At 45.7% G+C, this 21310-nt stretch overlaps 7 protein-coding genes across 7 annotated transcripts; 3 read left to right on the top strand and 4 right to left on the bottom strand.

Moving 5' to 3' along the window:
- Positions 1–5289: 5289 nt before the first annotated feature.
- On the bottom strand, positions 5290–6923 carry AtWU_11486 (2-isopropylmalate synthase; the record flags this gene model as incomplete). Its single annotated transcript, XM_035506586.1, has 2 exons — positions 5290–5349; positions 5400–6923. 2 exons carry the CDS (start codon positions 6921–6923, stop codon positions 5290–5292), a joined length of 1584 nt encoding a protein of 527 aa, XP_035362479.1.
- Positions 6924–7993: 1070 nt separating this feature from the next.
- On the top strand, positions 7994–9526 carry AtWU_11485 (MFS general substrate transporter; the record flags this gene model as incomplete). Its single annotated transcript, XM_035506585.1, has 2 exons — positions 7994–8123; positions 8178–9526. 2 exons carry the CDS (start codon positions 7994–7996, stop codon positions 9524–9526), a joined length of 1479 nt encoding a protein of 492 aa, XP_035362478.1.
- A 1463-nt stretch (positions 9527–10989) lies between these two features.
- Positions 10990–11946, bottom strand: AtWU_11484 (uncharacterized protein; the record flags this gene model as incomplete). Its single annotated transcript, XM_035506584.1, has 2 exons — positions 10990–11561; positions 11655–11946. 2 exons carry the CDS (start codon positions 11944–11946, stop codon positions 10990–10992), a joined length of 864 nt encoding a protein of 287 aa, XP_035362477.1.
- A 1125-nt stretch (positions 11947–13071) lies between these two features.
- AtWU_11483 (uncharacterized protein) lies at positions 13072–13774 on the bottom strand (the record flags this gene model as incomplete). Its single annotated transcript, XM_035506583.1, has 3 exons — positions 13072–13402; positions 13551–13591; positions 13649–13774. 3 exons carry the CDS (start codon positions 13772–13774, stop codon positions 13072–13074), a joined length of 498 nt encoding a protein of 165 aa, XP_035362476.1.
- Positions 13775–14860: 1086 nt separating this feature from the next.
- Positions 14861–15513, top strand: AtWU_11482 (epoxide hydrolase; the record flags this gene model as incomplete). The annotated part of the gene is made up of 2 exons (XM_035506582.1): positions 14861–14962; positions 15019–15513. The coding sequence occupies 2 exons, from the start codon at positions 14861–14863 to the stop codon at positions 15511–15513; spliced, it is 597 nt and encodes a 198-aa protein (XP_035362475.1).
- Positions 15514–16181: 668 nt separating this feature from the next.
- AtWU_11481 (S-adenosyl-L-methionine-dependent methyltransferase) lies at positions 16182–17811 on the bottom strand (the record flags this gene model as incomplete). The annotated part of the gene is made up of 4 exons (XM_035506581.1): positions 16182–16953; positions 17011–17137; positions 17447–17576; positions 17641–17811. The coding sequence occupies 4 exons, from the start codon at positions 17809–17811 to the stop codon at positions 16182–16184; spliced, it is 1200 nt and encodes a 399-aa protein (XP_035362474.1).
- Positions 17812–19333: 1522 nt separating this feature from the next.
- AtWU_11480 (S66 peptidase family protein) lies at positions 19334–20392 on the top strand (the record flags this gene model as incomplete). Its single annotated transcript, XM_035506580.1, has 1 exon — positions 19334–20392. The coding sequence occupies one exon, from the start codon at positions 19334–19336 to the stop codon at positions 20390–20392; it is 1059 nt and encodes a 352-aa protein (XP_035362473.1).
- Between the last annotated feature and the right edge of the window lie 918 nt (positions 20393–21310).

The following is a 21310-nucleotide window of genomic DNA, read 5'->3' as shown; positions in this document are numbered from 1 at the left end:
ATTCAATACACCGGAGCTCATCTATCAAATTAGCCCGGAGCTTCTGTCCTTTTCAATTTTGGATATTCCGAAGACTTTGATATTCCGCCGTAGATTCCCCGAAGTATGTCCGACGCAGATCACTGTAACCCTCAACGTTTCGGCAAAGACTACTGCCGATATCGACACCACCATGGATGTTCGAGTGTTTTATAGTGGAACGAGTAGAAAATGGCCTTTAAGTAAGGGTCCAAACTCGTGCATCGGTATGGTGTCTTCGGGACCCACCGGTGGACCCCCAAGCAATTCGAATATTTATATATTTCCAGATGAGAATACTATAACCATCTAATGTGGTCTGATGGTTAAGGTAAAGGCCAGATCAAGCGGCTTAGACATTGGCCTTTATCAATTTGGATAAACTGGGATGGACATGATAGGCAGAATATAAAATATCTTTTTGAGTATCACGCTGGCCAGCTACGAGGCAAATCGATGTAAACATACATAGTCTATAGGTAGCTATGTTTGCGTCTCAGTTTTCTAACTTTGACAGGCTATACAGCTGTCTCAATACCCCGGCGAGGGAGGCTATAGTGCTGGCAGCCAAGATTCTCTCAAAGAAGCAAGATACCGGTAAATGTGTCAGTATTTACAGCACAACAATGTCTCGATCCCAAATTGGCACCCGCCTATAAAATTGAGTGTTTGAGGAACAAAGAAGAACATTTGTATTCAAACCCCTTGCATCTGTATAACTAGATACATTCTAATTTGGGAATATTATCTCATGATACGGTTGCTGGTCTGCCACCTATAAAATCAACAAGAACTCCAGTTGTGCCCGGTTGTCGTAGTTGATAACACTATAAACCGGGCCGTGCCCGAAGCAAGGGACTAGTCCCCCTGTCTCCAATTTCACATAGTATCTTACTTTCTTGCTTTCTTCCTCTTTTCTTTGCAGGCTGAGTAGCTTGTATGGCTTATAGTAAATAAGACATCAATCGTCTCTCTCTACACCAAACACTCGGAGCGAAGGCAGGACAGTCCCATAACCTCAGCCACTAGGAGCAAGCCCAAGGCCAAAATGAGTAACATGATGTCATATCCACCCCCAGCTTCCAAAGTGATTCTGGTCCTCCTAGCACTTGCCCAAAATCGTAAAACCACTCTGTAATCACCAATGACACATTTAATTTGGACCGAAAGGCCACCACCGCAGTGGTGAAAGTAACAAGCGTGCTTATGGGAATAGATATTACAATCCGCAAATGCCCACCGCCTCTGAATAGTGGAAACAATAATTAGAAACGGTGGCATTGACAACATTGGAAAATGCAGCATAGCCTGAACCACAAGTCCAGATGGCCGGCGTAGTCCCTACTGGACGCCATTTACGGCATGTCAGGGACGATAATGATCGTCTCTATATCCGAAATATCCCGAGGGCACTGAGGCTTGTAGGCGAAAATTTGCATCCTTCTTCATGTCTATTGTCGGCATGGTTGCAAATTCCAAGTCATGAAGGTTCAAGTCCGACTATCAGATTGTCAATATTACGATGACTTTATCGGCGCTTTACAACGCACGAGACAATAACTTCGCTATTATTCTTAGCCCCACAAGGATCGGCGTACCGCATAGTTGTCTTCTTCGAGACACGGCACGTAGCTAGAAGGACGAGGGCTAGCATGTCTGAAACCGGTCTAAAATAGTACGCTTGGCATTAGGTAACTAAGTGATTGAAGTGAAAGCCTTAGTGTCCAAATGCCTGTCACATGTTACCCGAGGAAGGGTTCTATTATAGTACAGTACTAATGTCCAGTGAGCCTTCGGAGGGCCGATCGTCATGGAGTACACCGGAGTACATGTGCCGCTCTTAAACAGTAGCAGTTACACCTCCAAAAATAGACAATCAAGAGAACCTTTGTCTAGCTATTCACGGTGAGACCCCAACCATTAGATCAGGGTCCAGAGCCCAGACTTCGGATAGCCTTGGCTTGTGGAAGCTACTGCCACATCGATTACTAAGGTTAACAAGGTGGAATCTGAACGACCTATTAAGGCGTTTCTGTAAGCCGAACCAAGGTAATGTTTCTGTTACGCACCCTCTCTATTGAAAGCATATACTTCCGTAAAGAGAAACGAAGGCTTATGCAGCAAAGGAAGGGTCGGTTAGAATGATTGGACTGAGGTTGTAAACAATTAGGAACATGCGAGCAAGCATGGTAGGATGGCGAAGTAGAAGGGGGCGCTCCTGCTGCCTTGGCCGGATCAATATAGGTCCGAAGACCCACTTAACACCTCAACACTATCTGTCCGTCGGTTATTTATCCAAAACTTTAGCCCCTAACCATATTCGCTGCCGATTAAAAAACTGTACACCTAACAACCTAGAATCCTGGAGGTTCCCATTTAATTATGAAATCAAGATATTGGCCAAGATGGGGAACCGGATATAAATTGGCATTCCCTATGAGGGCCAGTTTCGCACAGCCTTCATGTCTATGTACTAGGATGTTCGAGTAGGCAGCCAGAAGTAGCCAGGCTGCCTTGCTGCGGTATTGGTCTGCAAAGCCTGAGCCAGTTCTCATCTACTCAGCCACACCCAACAACAGCCACTTTCTACCACCGAAATACTGCTAGTGACCTTCATATGGGACAAAACTCGGCGTTCGGCAGTGTAAATGGTACATTATTGCCGATGGAACTTTGACATACCAATCAGGCTTATTTAGATGGATGTCAATTAGTTGATCGCCTATGCCGGTTGGATGTGTTGATAAATTTGCAAAGCATCATTTGCCGGGAATTCTTCGATGCATATCCACGCGACCTGAGATTTAGCCTGATTTAAGGACTTCATTGATCGATCGGCCATATGAAGGGGGGCCAATCGTAATGGTAGCAGCAAATCTCGACGATACAATTTCTTCACTCTGGTCTATTTTATTTGTTTATGATAATTCTATCTGATTCTCGGTGGTTAATGGATCTCTCCACATCTTGGCAGTTTTGATAACCTTGATACTATCGTGCTGTAACAGTCCCCAACAGCAACCCATTTCCTAGACTGTCTTCAGCGGACCCAGGCAATGAATATGATATAAGTCCACTACAAATCCTCTGATACAGAATTCTACAGGCATGCAGGGGGCTGAGGAATAAAGTAAGAATTCTTTCACAATACAACATTATCCAGAATTATATTCCTACACAGAAAGCTATCGCCATGCGAACCAACCTTAAACTTCAATAAAAAATGGAATATGATTTTTGGAGGCAATACCGCCAGACCATCAATTGACTGACGTTAGAAGGTATGGTGCACTGTCCAGGCCCATGTATTGAAACCGGCAGAACTGTACCATCCTATTTGTAGGAATAATACCTGACTAAAAGTAAATACGGGTGGATAGGTCCCCAGGTCACCAGGTTATACGTATTTTTAGTTCTTACCAGTATGGGACCTGGTTATTATTAATACTGATTATCAGAAAAATTAAGCTGTAAAATATACTATCTTACCAGGTAGTAAACCTGGCAAGATCTTATATTTTTAGAAATTTTAATTAATTTTTATTTTTTTATTAAACAGATCTAATAACTTCTAATTAAAATTAAAAAAACCTAACCTGGGGAGTTTTGGTTATAAATTACTATATAAATATCAGAATTTACTAATTCTGTAAATATATTAATTATATCTAATTATTTCTAGTAAATATTAGTAAATCTATATATTATCAATATAATTTAATTAAATATATATATGTAAATTTATTAACTTAATTTTAAATATATGAGATTATAATATAAAATTTCTAATTATATCTAATTATTTCTAGTATGTATTAGTAGATCTATATATTATCAATATAATTTAAATAAATATATATTTATATATTTAATTAACTTTATTTTAGATATATTAAATTATAATATAAATCTTTTAATTGCATCTAATCATTTCTAGTAGATATTAGTAAATTTATATTTTTTCAATATTATTTAAATTAGTATTTACTAGAAATAATTAGATATAATTAATATATTTATATAAATAATAAATTCTGATACTTATATAATGATTTATAGCTAGAATTCCCCAGGTCATAATTTCAATTAATTTTTTAATTTTAATCAGAAACTCTAGTAAAAATTTAGTAAAAATTAGTATAAATACTGTAAATATAAAAGCTTGCTAGATATATTATCTGGTAAGACAGTATATTTTTACAGCTTAGTTTTTCTAATAGTCAGTATTAGTGATAACCAGGTCACATACTGGTAAGAACCAAAAATACGTACGACCTGGCGACCTGGGGACCTGACGACCCGTAAATACCCCAGGGATAATGCGGACTAAAGTTGAGCGGGGTTGCCTTGTGCCCTCTTTAGAAATCACGACTTACCGTATGGGGACTGTACTCTACCTGCTAAGGTAGGCGGCAGGTTGTGGCATGAAGGGAGTCAGGTGGTGTGGCAGTAGTGCCTCTCATAATTCATTACTGGAGCTTTACTGCAGTTGTCCAACTTTTCGTTACTCCCCAGCTTCTATACTGTCAAGCATTCGATCAGTACTAAAACTGGTATGGTCCTCACGACCCTCACTTCAGTCAATTGTACCATTTAAGCCCCGGGTTGCGATAAAAACTCTACTATAGCCATTAGTATATACAGCATGATCACCACACGTACAACCTTCGTTTGTCTGGGGAATATATTGCATGAACCAACCATGGCATCTTATTCACGGGCTGTACTAGCGCGGTCATAATATCAAGGATGTTGTGATTGGGGATGGGATTTAATTCTGTTTCCGCCTCGAAATGCAGGCGCAGGATAACGTAGTCTCTATACGTCGCGGTAGCCTAAATGCCGGCTGAACCAAAGCTAATAACAAAGTGATATTATCTACTGATCCTATTATAAACAGGGTGGAGGTAACCTCTGCATAGACCAGAGCTCTTGATTCATAACGGGTTCTATCTGGAGCGGCGAAGTGAGCCACTGTCTTCCTTGCTCGCGTGCTAGGGGAACTGAAGGCTATGAGACTATGAACTGGACAAGTAACCTAATATACTACCTTTCTGTGTCTCCTCGTCAGAATCCATTGGTTAGTAGTAGTCAATACATCAATGTATATTCCACTACCGACTGACACAATACTATCCGCAGCGGTACTCGATTGCTTAACTAGACAAGAGCATAAACAGAGTAAATACGCTCAAGTGCATCACCAGTTTAGTTGCTCAACCGCAGACTGGTGCCCCACTTGGTCGCCATAACACGCATCATAGACAGCGTCTAATTGGACAAATTATCGTTGAGTTGGCTTGCCATTATCTTTTGGCCTGCCACCAATATCTATAGATCTGTTAACGTGGTGGTCAGTCCTCCACATCTGCTTGACTTACTGCTTGTGAGACAGCCCAATTTGTGTTCTTATGCATGCCCACGCCCCATGAAGCGATGTTTCCAGCTGTACCCAGTCTGATAAAAGACGTCATCGTATCCTGGCTGGCTATATATTGCAGTTGGTTGTCTAGTACCTCGTAGTCGTAACCGACTGACCTAAGGGCATCAAGTATGGTAGGTAATAGTTCACCTCCAGTTGCTTCAAGTTCACGGTCTGAACCCTGTACTGAAATCTTCAGTTGGACGTAAGTAGCATCCCAATTTCCTTTGGCCTGGCTGGCTCTGCAATTCAGCAGCCGGACTCGTTCAGATTCAACATGCATATAGTGTTTCCGGAACAAGCGACATATAGTCTCCCGGGTAACCTCAAAGCCACTGAGATTCGCATGTGCTTTCACAACCTGCGTAAATTCAATTTCCAAATCTCGCGGCATATCAATATTAAGACTCTCTTTGAGAAGCCAGGCAACACCGCCTTTGCCACTTTGAGAGTTCACCCTCACAATAGCTTCGTGTTGCCTTCCCAGATCAACTGGATCCATGGGGAGATATGGCATTTTCCACTTGGACGCCCGTGTAGCTCCAAGTCTCTCACTTTCTTTGAGTTTGTTATATCCCTTTCGTATGGCATCCTGGTGTGTACCGGTAAATGTGCAAAATACATATTTCCCTGCATAGGGTGCTCTGGGATGGACGGCGATCTTTGTGCACTCCTCCACCATAGCGACAACCTCGTTCAAATTGCTCAGGTTAACTCTGGGTGAAACACCGTGAGTATATAAATTGAGAGCCAACGTGACGAGATCGACATTTCCAGTGCGTTCGCCATTCCCGAATAGACATCCTTCAACTCGGTCTGCACCAGCCAACTGAGCCATCTCGGCTGCTGCCACGCCGCATCCTCGGTCATTGTGGGGATGAACTGATACGCAGACCTTTTCTCGCTCGGAGATACCGCGGCAGAAGAGCTCGATCTGGTCGGCGAACACGTTTGGCATTGTTACTTCGACAGTCGATGGAAGATTGAAGATGATTTTGTTCTCAATGGTGGGTTCCCAGGCTAATTTCACAGCTTCGCAAACCTCAATTGCGTATTCCACGGATGTATCTTGAAAGTTCTCCAGTGTAAACTCAATCATCCATTCAGTTTTGTGCATCTCAGCATCCGAGGACTCTTTCGTGAGTTCACGAATCCTCATTACACACCGAACAGCGAGGTCTATTATGTCCCCCTTTGTCATTTTGAAGACGACTTCGCGGAAAAGATCAGACGTGGAGAGGTGTATGTGCAAAATGACTTTCCTTGCACCCCGAACAGCCTCAATGGTCCTTTGTATAAGTTCCTCGCGACAAGGCGCCATGACTTGGATCCACGTGTCATCAGGCACAGTACCAGGGGTACTTATGAGGTGTCGGGTGAAATCGAACTCGGTTTGTGAGGCAGAGGGATAAGAGACCTCGATCTCTTTATATCCCAGCTTGACTAGGGTTTGGAAATAGCGTAGTTTGTCATCACCATTCATTGGCTTTTTTAGTTAGCAGATTGAGATAGCAGTATATGTGGAGTAGGTTACCTGGACTAATGCCTGGTTGCCATCTCTGAGGTCGGTTGAAAGCCATCGGGGAGCTTGAGTCAAAGTCTGAGTAGGCCAGTTCCTATTGTATACATACGGCCGAGGAGAAGCATAATATTTGTCCGACGGTGTAGGTAGCCTGGGAATTACAATCTGTATTAGCTAGTAGGCTCTGCAGTAGGGGGAGAACTGGGACTAGATATACATGTTGTCCTGATCGGTAGGGTTGGATATCGCCTGTGTAGAGCAAATAGCACTATTTGTCTGCTGGACAAGGTGTCGGGGTGAATAGCCAGTCGCCTTTCATATGAAGAAACAAGTAGGCTAGGTTGTTGGAGGGCGGAAAGGTAATGGTGGCAGGGATCATGTTATTTATATATGAAGCATGGCCAAGAAAGCCGTCAGTATTACTATGAGCATTCTCCGGTTGGTTCACATGAAACTAAGAAGGTACGATTCAGTGAACCATAAACAGGGAACGCCACGGTGCTGTACTGCTGTAGCATAATACATTAAACCGTCCATAGCTCTCCCTTCCAATGAACCACAACTTTACCCATTCCGACAACAGGTGGTGGTCAGATAGATCCTTCATGCTGTGTAACATACTTTCGTCACTCGTCACGATCTCGTGCATTATCACGCTCGAGATCATGTCGCTTATCTTGCCCAGATCCGATAACAAAAGCAAAAATATCCTAGGATGGTAACTCGATTCGGGTTCAAATCCCGGTTTGTGATGAGAATTGCCGTGCAAGCCGGTGGCAAAGCTCCATATCTGCAGTAATTGGTTACCTTTCATCCAAGTTGAAATATCTGAACGACGAATAATTCCTGTCGTGTCACCATATATACATATCCTAACCTATTTTGGAAAAACCATGTCTATCAACAATCTCAGCTGAGTCGGCAACTCCGAGTCAACGAGGATACGATTGAAGGGGGTGCACGATTCTCCTGTGTGATAAAGGCATGGGGCTCCTTTGTAAGGTGATGGGGACTAACATTATCCACACACCATGTCAGCCAACCATAGCGATATGTCGACTGCTGATGCAGTGAGTTCTGAGAGGCCTGCGCCCCCGCATACCATCTTTGATAGATCCCAGAAGCGTTTGTTAGCCGCACTTGTGTCCACCGCTGCTACATGTAAGTCACTATCCATGCAGATGACAATACTGCAGACAGCTCTAATAAAATCAGTCTCAACACTGGCATCAAATATTTATTTCCCTGCGGTGCCCTCCATTGCCCAGGGTTTGAATGTCTCCGTTGAGCTCGTCAACCTTTCGATTACCGCCTATCTTATCTTCCAAGGCATAGCGCCTAGTCTCTGGGGACCGATTTCAGACGTTAAAGGTCGCCGAACAGCATACATCGGTACCCTGTTCGTAGCAGTCTGTGCATGTATCGGCCTCGCAGAGACTAGGAACTATGCTATGCTTGTCGTTTTCCGATGCTTGCAGAGTACTGGATCTGCTAGTACGGTTGCTATTGGATCAGGCGTGATTGGGGACTTTACTACCCGAGAAGATCGTGGGGGGTTCATGGGAATCTTTCAAGGAATGATGTTGATTTCCATTGCCATTGGGCCTGTTATAGGAGGGGCACTTGCAGGGTCGCTTGGATGGAGGACTATATTCTGGTTTCTCACTGTTTACAGCGGGGTATTGCTTACCATGATCGCTCTCTTTCTTCCTGAGACGTTACGGTCTATCGTGGGAAATGGTGCTCAACTTCCCTCGTCAAGGATCGGAAGTTATCCCCTTACACTCTACCAGCGCTTCACCAAAACAAATTGGAGCGAAAGTGCAGCAGATAACCAGCTGGCCCCCAAGAAACGAACTGACCTTTTAGGACCCATCCGCATCTTGATCAGCAAGCAAGCAGCTCCGCTGGTACTTTTCTTTGCTGTATACTTCGCCGTCTGGCAAATGACTATCACGGCTATGGCAACCCTTTTCAAGGAACATTATGGTTTGACAGAAATTCAATCCGGATTAACCTTCATCGCCAATGGTGCAGGATCTATGGTTGGAACCCTCATCACGGGTAGGATCCTCGATAAGGATTATCGCCGTATCAAAGAACGACATCTGGCAGAAACAACACTCTCAGGAGAAGAGAAGGTTTTTCCACTTGAACGAGCCCGTCTACGTCTGGTTCCTATCTTTGCTGGTCTACAATGTCTCTCAGTCATGCTATTCGGCTGGACTGTTCAATATTCGTCCCATGTCCACATCTCCATTCCCATTATCTCATCGTTTATAACTGGATGGACAGCTGTATCCAACCAATCGATAGTGACAACCTATCTAGTGGATGTATTCTATGATAGTAGTGCTGCTGCAAGCGCAAGTTTGAATATGGCACGTTGCTGCCTGGCTGCCGGGGGCTCGAGTTTTGTCATGCCCATGGTGAATGGTGTCGGATGCGGAGTGGCTTTCACAATATGTGTTGCAGCGCAGATTTGTGCGAGTGCTGGCCTAGTGATACAATTGAGGTATGGTGGTCTCTGGAGAAATGAGATGGAGAAGATGTTGAGTCGGTGAGTCGGTGAGTGGCATGGCTACTTAGTCAAACACTGCTTTGCAGCATCCTGTTCTACACAGAATTCGGTCATAATATAACGTTGCGTACTGCACAAGGGCTTTACGCCTTCTTCGATAAGCCTAGGTAGAGGTCCGTGGGTGAATAATACTGGTGGTCGTTTTAAATGCTATTCAATACTTTTTTTCCCGTTTCCAGAGCTGTTCGAGCTATAGGTGCGAGTAGCTTAAGTAAAAGCTGCCGAAAACCATCTTACCTGTGTCTGGGACGGCGACTTATCATGTAGAAGGTCCGATACACACAAGGAATACGCCATATGTTGCAATGTCTCATGATAATAGTATTATAACAGTCGTGTTATCTTCTCTCTCTATGTAAAGGTTATCTTATCTCTATTTATTATTCATGTAACACACAAGACTAAGCTTACATACAGGTATACGTTTCACTTGCTTTCGTATGTAAATATCTAGTTCTCTCCTTTCCATGAACAACAAGGATATACTCTAGATTTAGGACTTGAATAAGGTTCCTAATGGTAATTTAAGGTGTCATATGACATATAAAGAATTTCTATATGAGCTTAAGATTACCGGATTGCACATTGTCGCCAAGCACCTGGTCACAGATGGAGTAGGATGCATGGTGTATTGTTGAATTGCATCAGATAGTCTGTTTTAGATATCGCATTTTACGTGCTATGTAATGAGAGTATTCTAGCACAAGCTTCTACGAGAGTGATACTTCGAAGATGTAGCTCTTGGTTGACTACTTTTGCTCTCTTTCCCCTCTCTGATAGACTAGTCAGCCCCTCTAGTGAATCAGGGCAGTCATATTTTGGCAAACATACGAATCTCATCTTGACCAATCCCAGAAATCAGGAAAACCCCCCCCACAAAGTAAAGGACCGATGTTTGAACTCTAAACCGTCATTTTATGCGTCGCCATAAGTGAATCATAGTGTATATATGCTTGTTGGAGATAGATACCTTGCATTCGTACGTGACCACAGACAGATGCGACGAAGCCAGAATGTGCCAGGCGCGCCTCGTCGATCGCAAGTTCATGAGGCGATTTGAACTCGATCAAGATAATGACAGATATTACCATTATATCTCCGAATTTTCTCTGCCATTCGGAAGAATGTAAGTTTTTCAACCAGCATACACGCCAGGTAGTGGCTGTATACGTTCCGTAAGAGCGTATCGTTCTTTTCCCGATGCATTGGCACATGATTTTTGGATGTTTACGCCGGTTATCTACCACGCAAATTAAGTACCGCACCGGAAACGTTGGATGTTTATAACACACACCGTAACGCCAGGTCAACAGGTGTAATAAACCTCTGGGCGAAAGGGTTCACGACAAGGGACCGGAATTTATTTCTGTGTATCGATTTAGAAATAAACCTGTTTTCCGCGATCTCTAACTACGTTTCCATGGGTTCTCACGACTTCAACATCTTCTAGTCACCTAGCATCGATCCGACCGACTGTCTAAGTAATGATACATGTTGCGATTCGTAACCCAACATCCTATTTTGCCTCAATGGGGTCATAAACTCCTCCCAGTGATCTATAATCTTTCCATTGATTGTGACACGAAAGTTCTTGTACTCATGCTCACGATCGCTATTCTCCCACCGCAAGAAGTAAATTAGACACAGGGTGCGTTGACCTTGGTAGAGCACGGGTCGATCGAGCCATCCGTGCTGCCAATCCGTTAACCCTGCCAAGGGGTACACGTCGGAGCCAATCAGATTCCCTAGATTAAAAGGGTTTGTGCGGTTCAGCTCCTTAATATGCGTGCCTGCCAGGTCCTCTGGAAAATACACGGCCATGAGCTCGTAGTACTCCATTGGGCCAACATACTGAGTCTGGAACACACCGTGATCGAATGCGGCCCCCAGTGTCTGGGAGAGGTCGATCAGAGATACTTGTACCAATCGTTCGGAAGCCCAGGTGGCAAGGATCTCGGTGAGGGACTGGTGCTCGGCCGAGTTGATGAATTTGTTTCTTATATCGGCAGAGCCCCAGGCTGGAAAAAAGAAAAAAGAAAAAAAAAACGTCAGAAAATCTTTTCCTCGGGTTCCTGACAATCATACTCATTGAGGTATCTTGGGAAACTGACCTAGCATGAGCCATTCAGTCTGCGGTCTTTCCACCGGGCAAGATCGTCGAAGCGTTAGATAGTACCGGTAATCCGATTGCTCGAAAATAGGTTGGAAGAGCCGAGTGATGGGATCTGATGGATCCTGATATGTCGCACTTGTACCTGGGTTCAATACGATCCAATCGACTAACTTGGTGTTTCGTCCGGTTCTATGCGGCTGCCTCAGAGCGAATGGTGACGCATCGCGGGAAGCCTCGGGCAAGAAATCAGGGAATTTGTGCTTCGCCTGCGCTCTGGTAATAGGGGGCATTGTGTGTGGGTGTGTGGGTGAAAAGCTGAGAATGTTGGAGGAACTAAGGTGGGCAGCAGGTGGACCATGTTGGACGTATCTATTTATTATCAAGTATCATCTCAACGGAAAAGGGGAGGTGGGGGGGCGGTGGGGTGGGCGATGAAACATTCGACCCGAAAAGCTTTTTGTACGGACTCCCAGTTAGTACTTCTGAACTTTGGGTAAAAATGACCGCTGGAAGGAATACTACGGACTACTAAGCTCACACGCTAATCCAGATTTGTTCAATAATTACACCCCAGCTAGGGAGTACCAAAGAACAAGCTAGTGGTATTGAACCCACAAGGCCAAAAAGGCATTCGTTGCCCGCAGTTACCTGCGAACTCTTGATATAGACATGTACACACACGGTGATTATATCAACAATATAGATTACGATAATAAATGATACAAGCACTTCTATAAGAATGAAGGAGAAAATCCAACGATTAAGAATACTTTGATATATATAATCAATGTATTATATTAATATTTACAGACTGAACTTATTCATAACTATATGCTGTTGATATTCTCAACCTAGATAATTGTCCTATTCCACTGGTCATGTATTCATCGAAGTAAATGATAAATGCCCTTGAAAACGTTCTCCCTCTACAGTGGCCCAAAATAAATGGAGAGAAAAGAAAAGAAGAAAAGAAAACAACATGAATAAAACAAGCACTCACGATATAAATAAGACAAAATATGAGACAAACAATGAAATTGATATTACTGTATCGTCGATACATATGAGAAATACACATAAACTATTCACGCAATCACACGAAAGAGAAAGTGAGACTATTTGAATGAATGACTGTACAAGATCCGAACGATGATGATAAGATTGGGTCCCAGGCAACACATCATCGAAATGGGACGATACATTTCTTAGATACCAAATACAGATAGATAAAGCAGATAAAGCTTGAACAGCAACTGAATACAGTAGCATCAAATAAACAACAAGCGGAAAAGAAAACCAATGATTCGGTGATGGAAGGGTCTGACAGACACGCACATGACAGCTCACCGACTTCGCCCCCAAGAGTCCTTGAACACAGTGGCTGCTAACCCCCGTCCTTCAAGCTGGCTTGTCACTTACTGGGGGGTGCCCACAGCATTCTGCACTGTTTTGTAATTAACAGCGTGTTGAGGAAGCTCCGAAGCCTTTGCCTTGCAAGTTGCCATCAGGCCAAGATGACCTGTTTTACCTAACATGGCTTTGGGGATTCCCAACTGGTACACAGCATCATCCCCGGAAATCTTGGATAGACGAAGTGTCTCATCTGGCGTCTGATACTCGACGGTCTTGAGGTAGGAATCGATACTGTCCGGATGATACCAAAGTTTCTTTCCGTCGTACGTCTCCGGGATCCAAGCCTTTTTGGCGGTGAGCCACTTGCTTTGCTCGGCGTAAATGACACAATGCCTAGTCCATGGGTGTTAGCCGAAGCGGAAACATGGGGGTTTTTCAGTCCAGCGTCAGCCCTTATCAGTAACTGTCTGGAGCTTTCCATTCTCCAGGAGCGGGTGTGAGGTAGACCACATCGCCTAGCTGAACCCCGCTGGCTGTATACCAGACGACAGTCCCCTGTTTGTTATACGCTTCGGCTTTCGACTAGATGTTGTTACATGTCAACTTAACGAGCTGCAACAAGCTGCGGCCGGGACATACCTTTTCCATAGTGCGATAGCCGATAATGACTTTCTGGTCGCGCTCCACCAGATCGACTGGCGCTGAAGCAGCAAACCCGAGCACGGCCAGGGCCACCATCAGGGTCTTGGTAGCTGAAAAGAGCATGATGTAAGGAGACGACTGTGTGACTGAATAAACGATATATCGACTAATATAAAAAGCGATGGCATGAAACGAGAGTCTTTGTCTATTATGGCTGCACCGGGCAGACTGGCTGTTGTTAAAGAAAGTATGGTTGCATGATCGAACGTTCATGCGTCGCATGCTGCTATTTAAGTTCCAGTGAGCTGAATACAACTTTCGCCGACGTACCTATCTGTGTTGCTATAATGTACTTCCTTAGCAGTCATGTTCAGGATACATGGGGCTAGAAGTGAGACATGATAAGCTGGGGGCCAATAAGGCAAGCCCTACCAAAGAGACATGTTGGCGCCTGGCGTTCAGATCTATGAGCATTGTTGGTTTGAGGCACTCTTAGGACAACAGGGTTCCATTTGAATTAACTGGGAGGATGAATTTTCCCTCACCTACTATTTACGTGTCTTTCAAAGTTGTATGTCGGACCTCAGAAGATTCCGCAGATAGTTAGTGACAGTATTAAAGTCAACGGCTGTGGACGCCGTGTAGTCTTAGAGCTGTGAAAATAGCGAGCAGAGTAATACAGAATCCTGGCCCAGGATATGGTGTCGACGGAAGCCTCTACGCCAACCAACGAGCTGCTGGCCGGGCAAGGGACTGTCACTGCTGGGGCCAACAGCTGAATGCTTCTCTAGATGGTATCAATTTCTGGCGGGCAGTCCTAGAGAATAGGCGTACAGATGCATGTTATAATTAGCAGGGTGAAGGATTGACAGGCCATGTACTCCGTAGATGCCATGGAAAATGGCTCACGCACGGCCCCCACAAAATGTCAAACCGGCCCCCAAATAGTTAGTCAATTGATGTGCTACGGAAGTGCCTTGTCGCCTTTGTCCCAACGCGGACTAGCGGGACCCTGATGTTCCGCCCACATTGAGAATCGCCGAGAAAACGGTTCCTCCCATCATCTGCCCACCTTTTTGTCGACGCATTCTATCATCCCACCACTACGCAGACGCAATTATTTCCAGTGAGCCATATTAGGTGAAAATCCCCTGCGAAAGCGTTAATGCCGTAAGAGTCAAAAGCTGTCGAGTTCAATAAACAGCGTCAATGACCTCGCCCGTTACAGTCCGTTCCATCCTTTGCGAAGGGCCATGGGTCTGGAATGACGGCGCAAGTGAAGTCACCTTTCACGAGAATGGAACAGGCAAGGTGAGCTTGACGACTAAGGCCTCCCCTGTCCCCATCAGTTGACTTTTGTCATGCAGCTGTTCTGTTCTACCGAGTACACCTGTTGGATTTTTGCCGACATTGACTGGAAGCCGCACAATCCTGCGTGTCTCGATCAGGTCATCGATCTCGGTAACAATAGGCAGCAGCCGACGATCCTCGAAAAACTTACTATCGAGATGACCCTCACGAAGCGTCGACCACCCGATATTTGGTGGAAGGGCAAAGTCAATGAGGATTGGCTAAATGAAGAGGCGTTTCGCGCAAAGACATATCGTATATCGCTGGAGCACGGGCGCTTTAGGAACCAATTCGACGTTAAGCATAACATTTTGGATGGCTCACTATATGCGCTGCGCATAGTTTTTGACCCCTCGCCGTTTCCGCCGGACGAGGAGTGGAATGACGAAAGTTACGGACCCCATGCGATGAGACTCTGGGAGTGTACAGAATTTAACGCTAGAAGATATCTCAACGAAAGACTGAACCTATGGGAAAAACTGATGGCTTGGTGCAATGATTGGATGAGGTGATTTAATAGGAGAAAATGGGAGGCCATTTACTTGTACAGTAGATTGATTCCTAGAAGTACTCCTATGTGAAATCCGACTTTCCTAACTCACGGTACTCGGAATATAATAATATAGTTGTGCCATACTAGAAGTGATCATCTCATGGTTTTGTGTCGAACAAACGGCGATCTTCATACGCGGTTCGGTTGGGTTTTAAAATAACGCAAAGGAGCAGAAGTCGGTCAACCACAGAGCCAGCTCTAGTCGTACTGATTGATGCTGGCTTATTGTACCGAGGCAAGTGTTACTGTCACTCTACCGCCAAATTACAGGCCACACTATGGTGGCCAAGAATATTGAATGCACCGTGAGGGTTGGGCTAGACTTTGGCTGCTACTGGGCATACCCCACCTAACCTGGTATACTAGCGATATCAGAATGGGTACGGCGGTGATTAGCAGCCATCGGGTAGTTGGGGCGCGTCTCCGGAAAGGCCCATCGATTTCTTGACAAGTCAAGAGATCGACGTCGCAGCAATTCGAAAACGGGCGCCGCCACATAAACTTTTATGAACAGGATCACAAATTGTGTATGGCAGGGACCGATTCAATAAAATTCTCTCTGCTCCTCAACAACCGCCAGCCGCCCGAATTCCAGATGTGTTACCTAAACAGAAGATCCCTCCCCTATCAAACAGGAACCGCCTCGAATAACGCATTGGATCCAGTTCCCTGAAAGCCCGACCGCCATACTTTGACTACCCTGAATTGAGCCTTCTCTAATAGTCCCAACCACTGCCTCTCTATCCGTTCCAGTGATCCATAGAGCTCCATCATAATGATATCCATTGAGGATGAAAACCCGGGTGCATTCATCTCGGGCAGGACATTCTCATTGATCAGTAGCACTGAGTCAGTGGCCATGGCATCATGAACACGCCTAAGAACCTCCAGGGCCTGTTTATCAGGCCAATCATGTAAGACAGTTCGCATATAGTATGCTTTCGCCCCTTTAATGGGTTGTGGGTCAAACATGTTATGGCCCATGGCTTTCACACCTTCAATGAGCGGCTCTTGGATGTCCTCAATGACCTTTGGAAGATCCTGCACGATTAGCTGGTCTCTTATCTCGGGATGCTTGCGCTTGAAGCCGGAAAGGTCGTGGCCCTTGCCACCGCCGATGTCCACCAGGAGGACACGGTTTGGGCCACTGGTAGTGACCAGCTTCTCCTGCCATGGATAGTAGTCATACCATTGCACACCTTCCAAGGAGCGATTGCCAATCTCCATCACTGTGTTGAAGGCATGTAGCTCCTCTGGATTGTGCTGTATCCACTCAAAGTAATGTTCCTGTGTCCCGAAGGCAAGCTGGAAGGTCGTGTCGTAGGCATCTTGAGGGTTACGGTATCCCCTTGCCTCGAAATAGTCATAGGAGTGTACCGAAGCCTTCATGTCCGAATGGCTTCTTACATATGAGCCACAATTATTTTCCATTGAAGGACGGCAAAAAAAGACCTACAAATGTTTGATGACCTCACTGGGCGGACTACCAGAAGCGAACATGGTTGCTAGCGGCAGCGCCCGGTATTTCTCCACCCCCGTCTCTTCGAAGACGTGGTTCGCACACAGCACCCGCATGATACGCACTGCAGAAGCGAATGATCATTAATATACATATCCTACCTATCAGGGACGTATCTTCATGGAGAATAAAAAGCAATGATATAGAAATCAAACAAAAAAGGTCGTGACCACGGAAAAAACCGGAGAGGACCTTTGAATCCACAATATTGTTCCAATAGGCAAGGAGGCTGGGGAATGAAGAAAGAACAAAGAGAAACCGGGAAAACTAGAAAGAGAACAGGACAGAGGCTTTCACAAAAAATAAAGCCCGCAGACAGAAAAAGATACAAAGAAAAATAAAAGAAAAGAAAAAGGTCAATTCAAGGACTTACCTAAGAGGGCTTTGTCCCCCTTGGTGTTCTCATCCAGGGCATCAGCGCTCATCTCGCCGGCCTTGGCCGAGGCAAACGCATCGAAGATACCCATTCCCATGGCGACCCGAATGGCAACTAGGGCATGGTGCTTCAGAGTTGTGCCCAGCATTAGTTTGAGAGCATGTTTGTAACAGGTGATGCCGATGACTTACGCCAAAGCAAAGATTGCGAACGGTGAGGAGAGGTGGTTGCACGGCAACGCGGAGCTTGTCGATGGCATCCAGAAGCTGGTACCGATCTGCTTCCGCGATGTCCTCTCCGGGGGTAAGCTTGGCTAGGGTGCTGTTGACAGCAGCGGTCAGTGCATTCACAGTATCGGCCATTGTGACAGATGATCCGGAGTTTTGGGATAGAGGTATACACTGAGAGACCGGGTGATACCAGGTTTGGGACAGGAAAATACTTTATACTTCTATTGATCTTTTGGTGTTCCTAATTTTAGTCGAAGTGCAAGTAGAGATATAGGGACATTCATTGATGTGGAAATTGACCTACATAGTACGTGCCATCTGCATTGGTCATCTCCAGTTTCCCCCGTCAGCACTAATGCATAGCAATGTGCTTAGACAAAGGAAAGCGAAGGCACTAGCAGATAGAAGTCCCAATCAGTTTAGCGCGACTGACATCTGCTCCGATCGACAGATTACGAGGAGTCTTCCTGTGACATTTCATACATATGAATGTGACAGTACTGAGAACATGCGGGACGCAAACAAATTCAGCCAACCAGCTAGCTTCTCTTTACCAATGTTTCTATTACCCGGTGGAATTTAGCCGTTTGAACCACCATGAGACTCTAGCCCAAGTCGGTCGCGTAGGTAAACGTCTCCACCAAGGACAGCCTTGCGGCGCGAACGAGGTTACCCCACTCGTCTTGGGTTCGCTCCCTGGCCGCCAAGCACGCCATCATGGCGATAACTATCCATCTCAATCACCCGAGGCCCAGCGCCTTGTCGACGAAAAGGGTCGTGGTCTGATTGCCCCCCCCCCCAAAATCCAGGTCCGCGTCAATGTTCTGATTATTGATGGGATCGTCTCTACCGCAGGTGAGTCGGTCCAGCTGAAACACATCCATCCAGGTGGGTTGACCATGGCGCTGGGAGGTCATCCAAAGACTGAAGTCCTTGAAAATATGGGGGGGGTTATCCATCATCCAGGCGAAAGCTGTCAACTTAGTTCCGTGCGCCTACTGGAATGCCGTTCGGCTGGCATCGGATGAATTGCGATACCCGCTGGACTAGCAACAGGAAGGATGGAAGGGTCTGCCAGGCGGAGAGCTGGATTCCGACGCTAGGTACGCGTTAGTAGGGAGGCGGTGGAGCATGGCACAGTTTGTATTGCCTTATGGTGATTGATTCCTACTCGAAAACCGGGCAAGGTGAGAGCCTGTGTCGCTGTAGATGTCCCGTAGTACTAGTCTAAACTCGCTTCGTGAACCAGGCCAAACGCGGACAAATACCGGAGGATACGGCCTGAATCTCCGGGCATTTAGGTAACATTGGCGATTGACAACTACTAAGTACTAACAGGTATGGGGAGGAGGAGGGACACCCTTACGCAGCAATAGGCTCTGTGCCCCGGTCGCCTCCACGTGCTCTGCCAGGCAGACGTCAGTACTATTAGGATCTAACCTACGGTGGATCCGGCCCCGGGAGATCTCTGCCAATCAACTGCTTATCGAATGTCAAGCACTACTACTTATGTATTTCCAGCTGCACTAGCCACTCGAGTGGCCGGAGTCACGAGTCCAGCTGCTTATCATTTCAGTGTGTGGCGCAAGACTCCTTGGGATTTCCACTCTGATTATCGTCTCACACCTTTTCTTCTCAGCGCCTAACGACATCAATGGACACCATTATTCCGAAAGCTTTGAAGAAGGGAGACACAATCGCCTTCATCTCACCCTCCGCACGTCTCAATAACATCCTACCTGCTCCCCTCGAGCGAGGAAAGGCCTATCTGGAGTCGCTAGGCTTCTGTGTCCAGATTATTTTCTCTAACCAAAAAACAGCCACTATCGCGGATTCTATTCGTGTTCGATGCGAGGAAATCCATGCCGCATTCCGTGATAGCACGATTGGCGCCATTATTTGCACGATCGGGGGCGCGCATGCGAATGAATTGCTACCTTTCCTCGATTACTCCCTTATTCGATCAAATCCTAAAATTTTCGTCGGCTACAGTGACACTACCTTCCTGCATTATGCGATTCAATCTCAGACCGGCTTGCGGACATTCTACGGACCCAGTGTTCTTACAGATTTCTCTGATTTTCCTAAGCCTATACAACTCACAGTCGACCACTTCATTCATGTGCTGACTGAAGGGGGAAAGTCTGTGGGTCCACTTCCTCGATCCTCAATCTGCTCGAACGAGCATAGCGACTTCCTATTTAGCAAAGGAATCGTCGAGAAACCGCGCGAAATCGTTGATTCGCCTTCATGGAGATGGCTCCGGAGAGGTCGAGCTACTGGATATCTGTTTGGGGGCACTGTACCTTGTGTCGTGCGTCTTCAGGGGACCCAATACGCCCCCTCGTGGAAAGACAAGATTCTCTTTCTTGAGTCTGCGATGGGCGACAACTTGCAACTGCCATATTCTGTATCCCAGTTCCGAAACAATCTTGTTGATCTTGCTTTGTCTGGCATATTGCATGAAATCCGCGGACTAGTTGTTGGACGAGGCTACAAATACAATACTCACATGCAGGAGGAGCTTGCAAATGTGATACTGGAAGTCTTTGAGGTGATTGTTGGCCGAAATCCTGAGGAACAGCTTCCGATCCTGATAAACGTTGACTTTGGCCATACGAGTCCATTCCTGACTTTGCCTATCAACGCATTAGTCAAATTAGATAGCGATCTCGATGAGTTTAGCGTTCTGGAACCTGGGGTGCAGGCTTGATGGGGTAGTGGGACTCTATTCGCTGAGAGAGGTGCGCCGAAAATGTGCCTACGTCTGTAGGAGTCCTATGTACAGCTTCCTGGAGGCCTGTCACCTTGCTTTGATACAGGATTACTACTCTTTCGCTTTCCCGAGGTGCGGTCCCCCTCACACGGCATGGCTAAGTAGCAAGATAGATAAGACTTTCTGAAACTGTGTGAAATTATAGTACACTCCAAATCTCCCCATATAACGAGGGTCAGTAGCACATGTTCAAAGGCGCTACCATGAAACAAAGCACTCCACTGCCACCCTGATCCAAATGAAAGGCGATTAGTCTAAAGCCATCGTATTGAATGAGTGAGTTATGAAAACGTGGTATTTCTGTGTCGAACGCCTGAGGCTCTCCAGGAGGGATTGCAATGTGTTCACGCTTATGTTACTGCTCCGTACATAAGGGTAGCTAGTGCCTTTAAGGCTAGATTAACAAAATAATGATTGACCTAGAACGCAAGAGATAAAGCCATCTCAGCCTATCTAGTGACCGGCAAGCACGCCATTATGGCCACAACCATCTACGCCCCCGGAGGTCCGCCGCCGAAAATCTATCTCGTGGATAAGCAGGATTTACGATCAGTCGGACACCATCCCCTCGCTGCCTTCCGGGCGAAGTTGTCTAAATATCGCTCAATTTTGTCACTTCATACAGACTCCCCATCGGAGCTGTGACCAGCGATGAGGTCCCATTCTCTTCCCTCTCTAGGGCGCATTGTAAAAGGTGTAGGAAATAAGTATATTGCTTGTGCGGATGATTTGTGTACGCCCGGTAAAATAACTTAAATCTCCTCGGGCGGCATTCTTGGACCATGGAAGATGGGCTCTCCAATCCCATTGATTTTAAGCAGCTTGAGAATAACACTAAATTTACGCGCAGAAGCG

Source organism: Aspergillus tubingensis, assembly GCF_013340325.1.
Source record: "Aspergillus tubingensis WU-2223L DNA, scaffold_15, whole genome shotgun sequence".
Lineage (NCBI taxonomy): Eukaryota > Fungi > Ascomycota > Eurotiomycetes > Eurotiales > Aspergillaceae > Aspergillus > Aspergillus tubingensis.
Note: the sequence above shows the minus strand (reverse complement) of the source record. Positions and strands in the feature narration are given on the sequence as shown.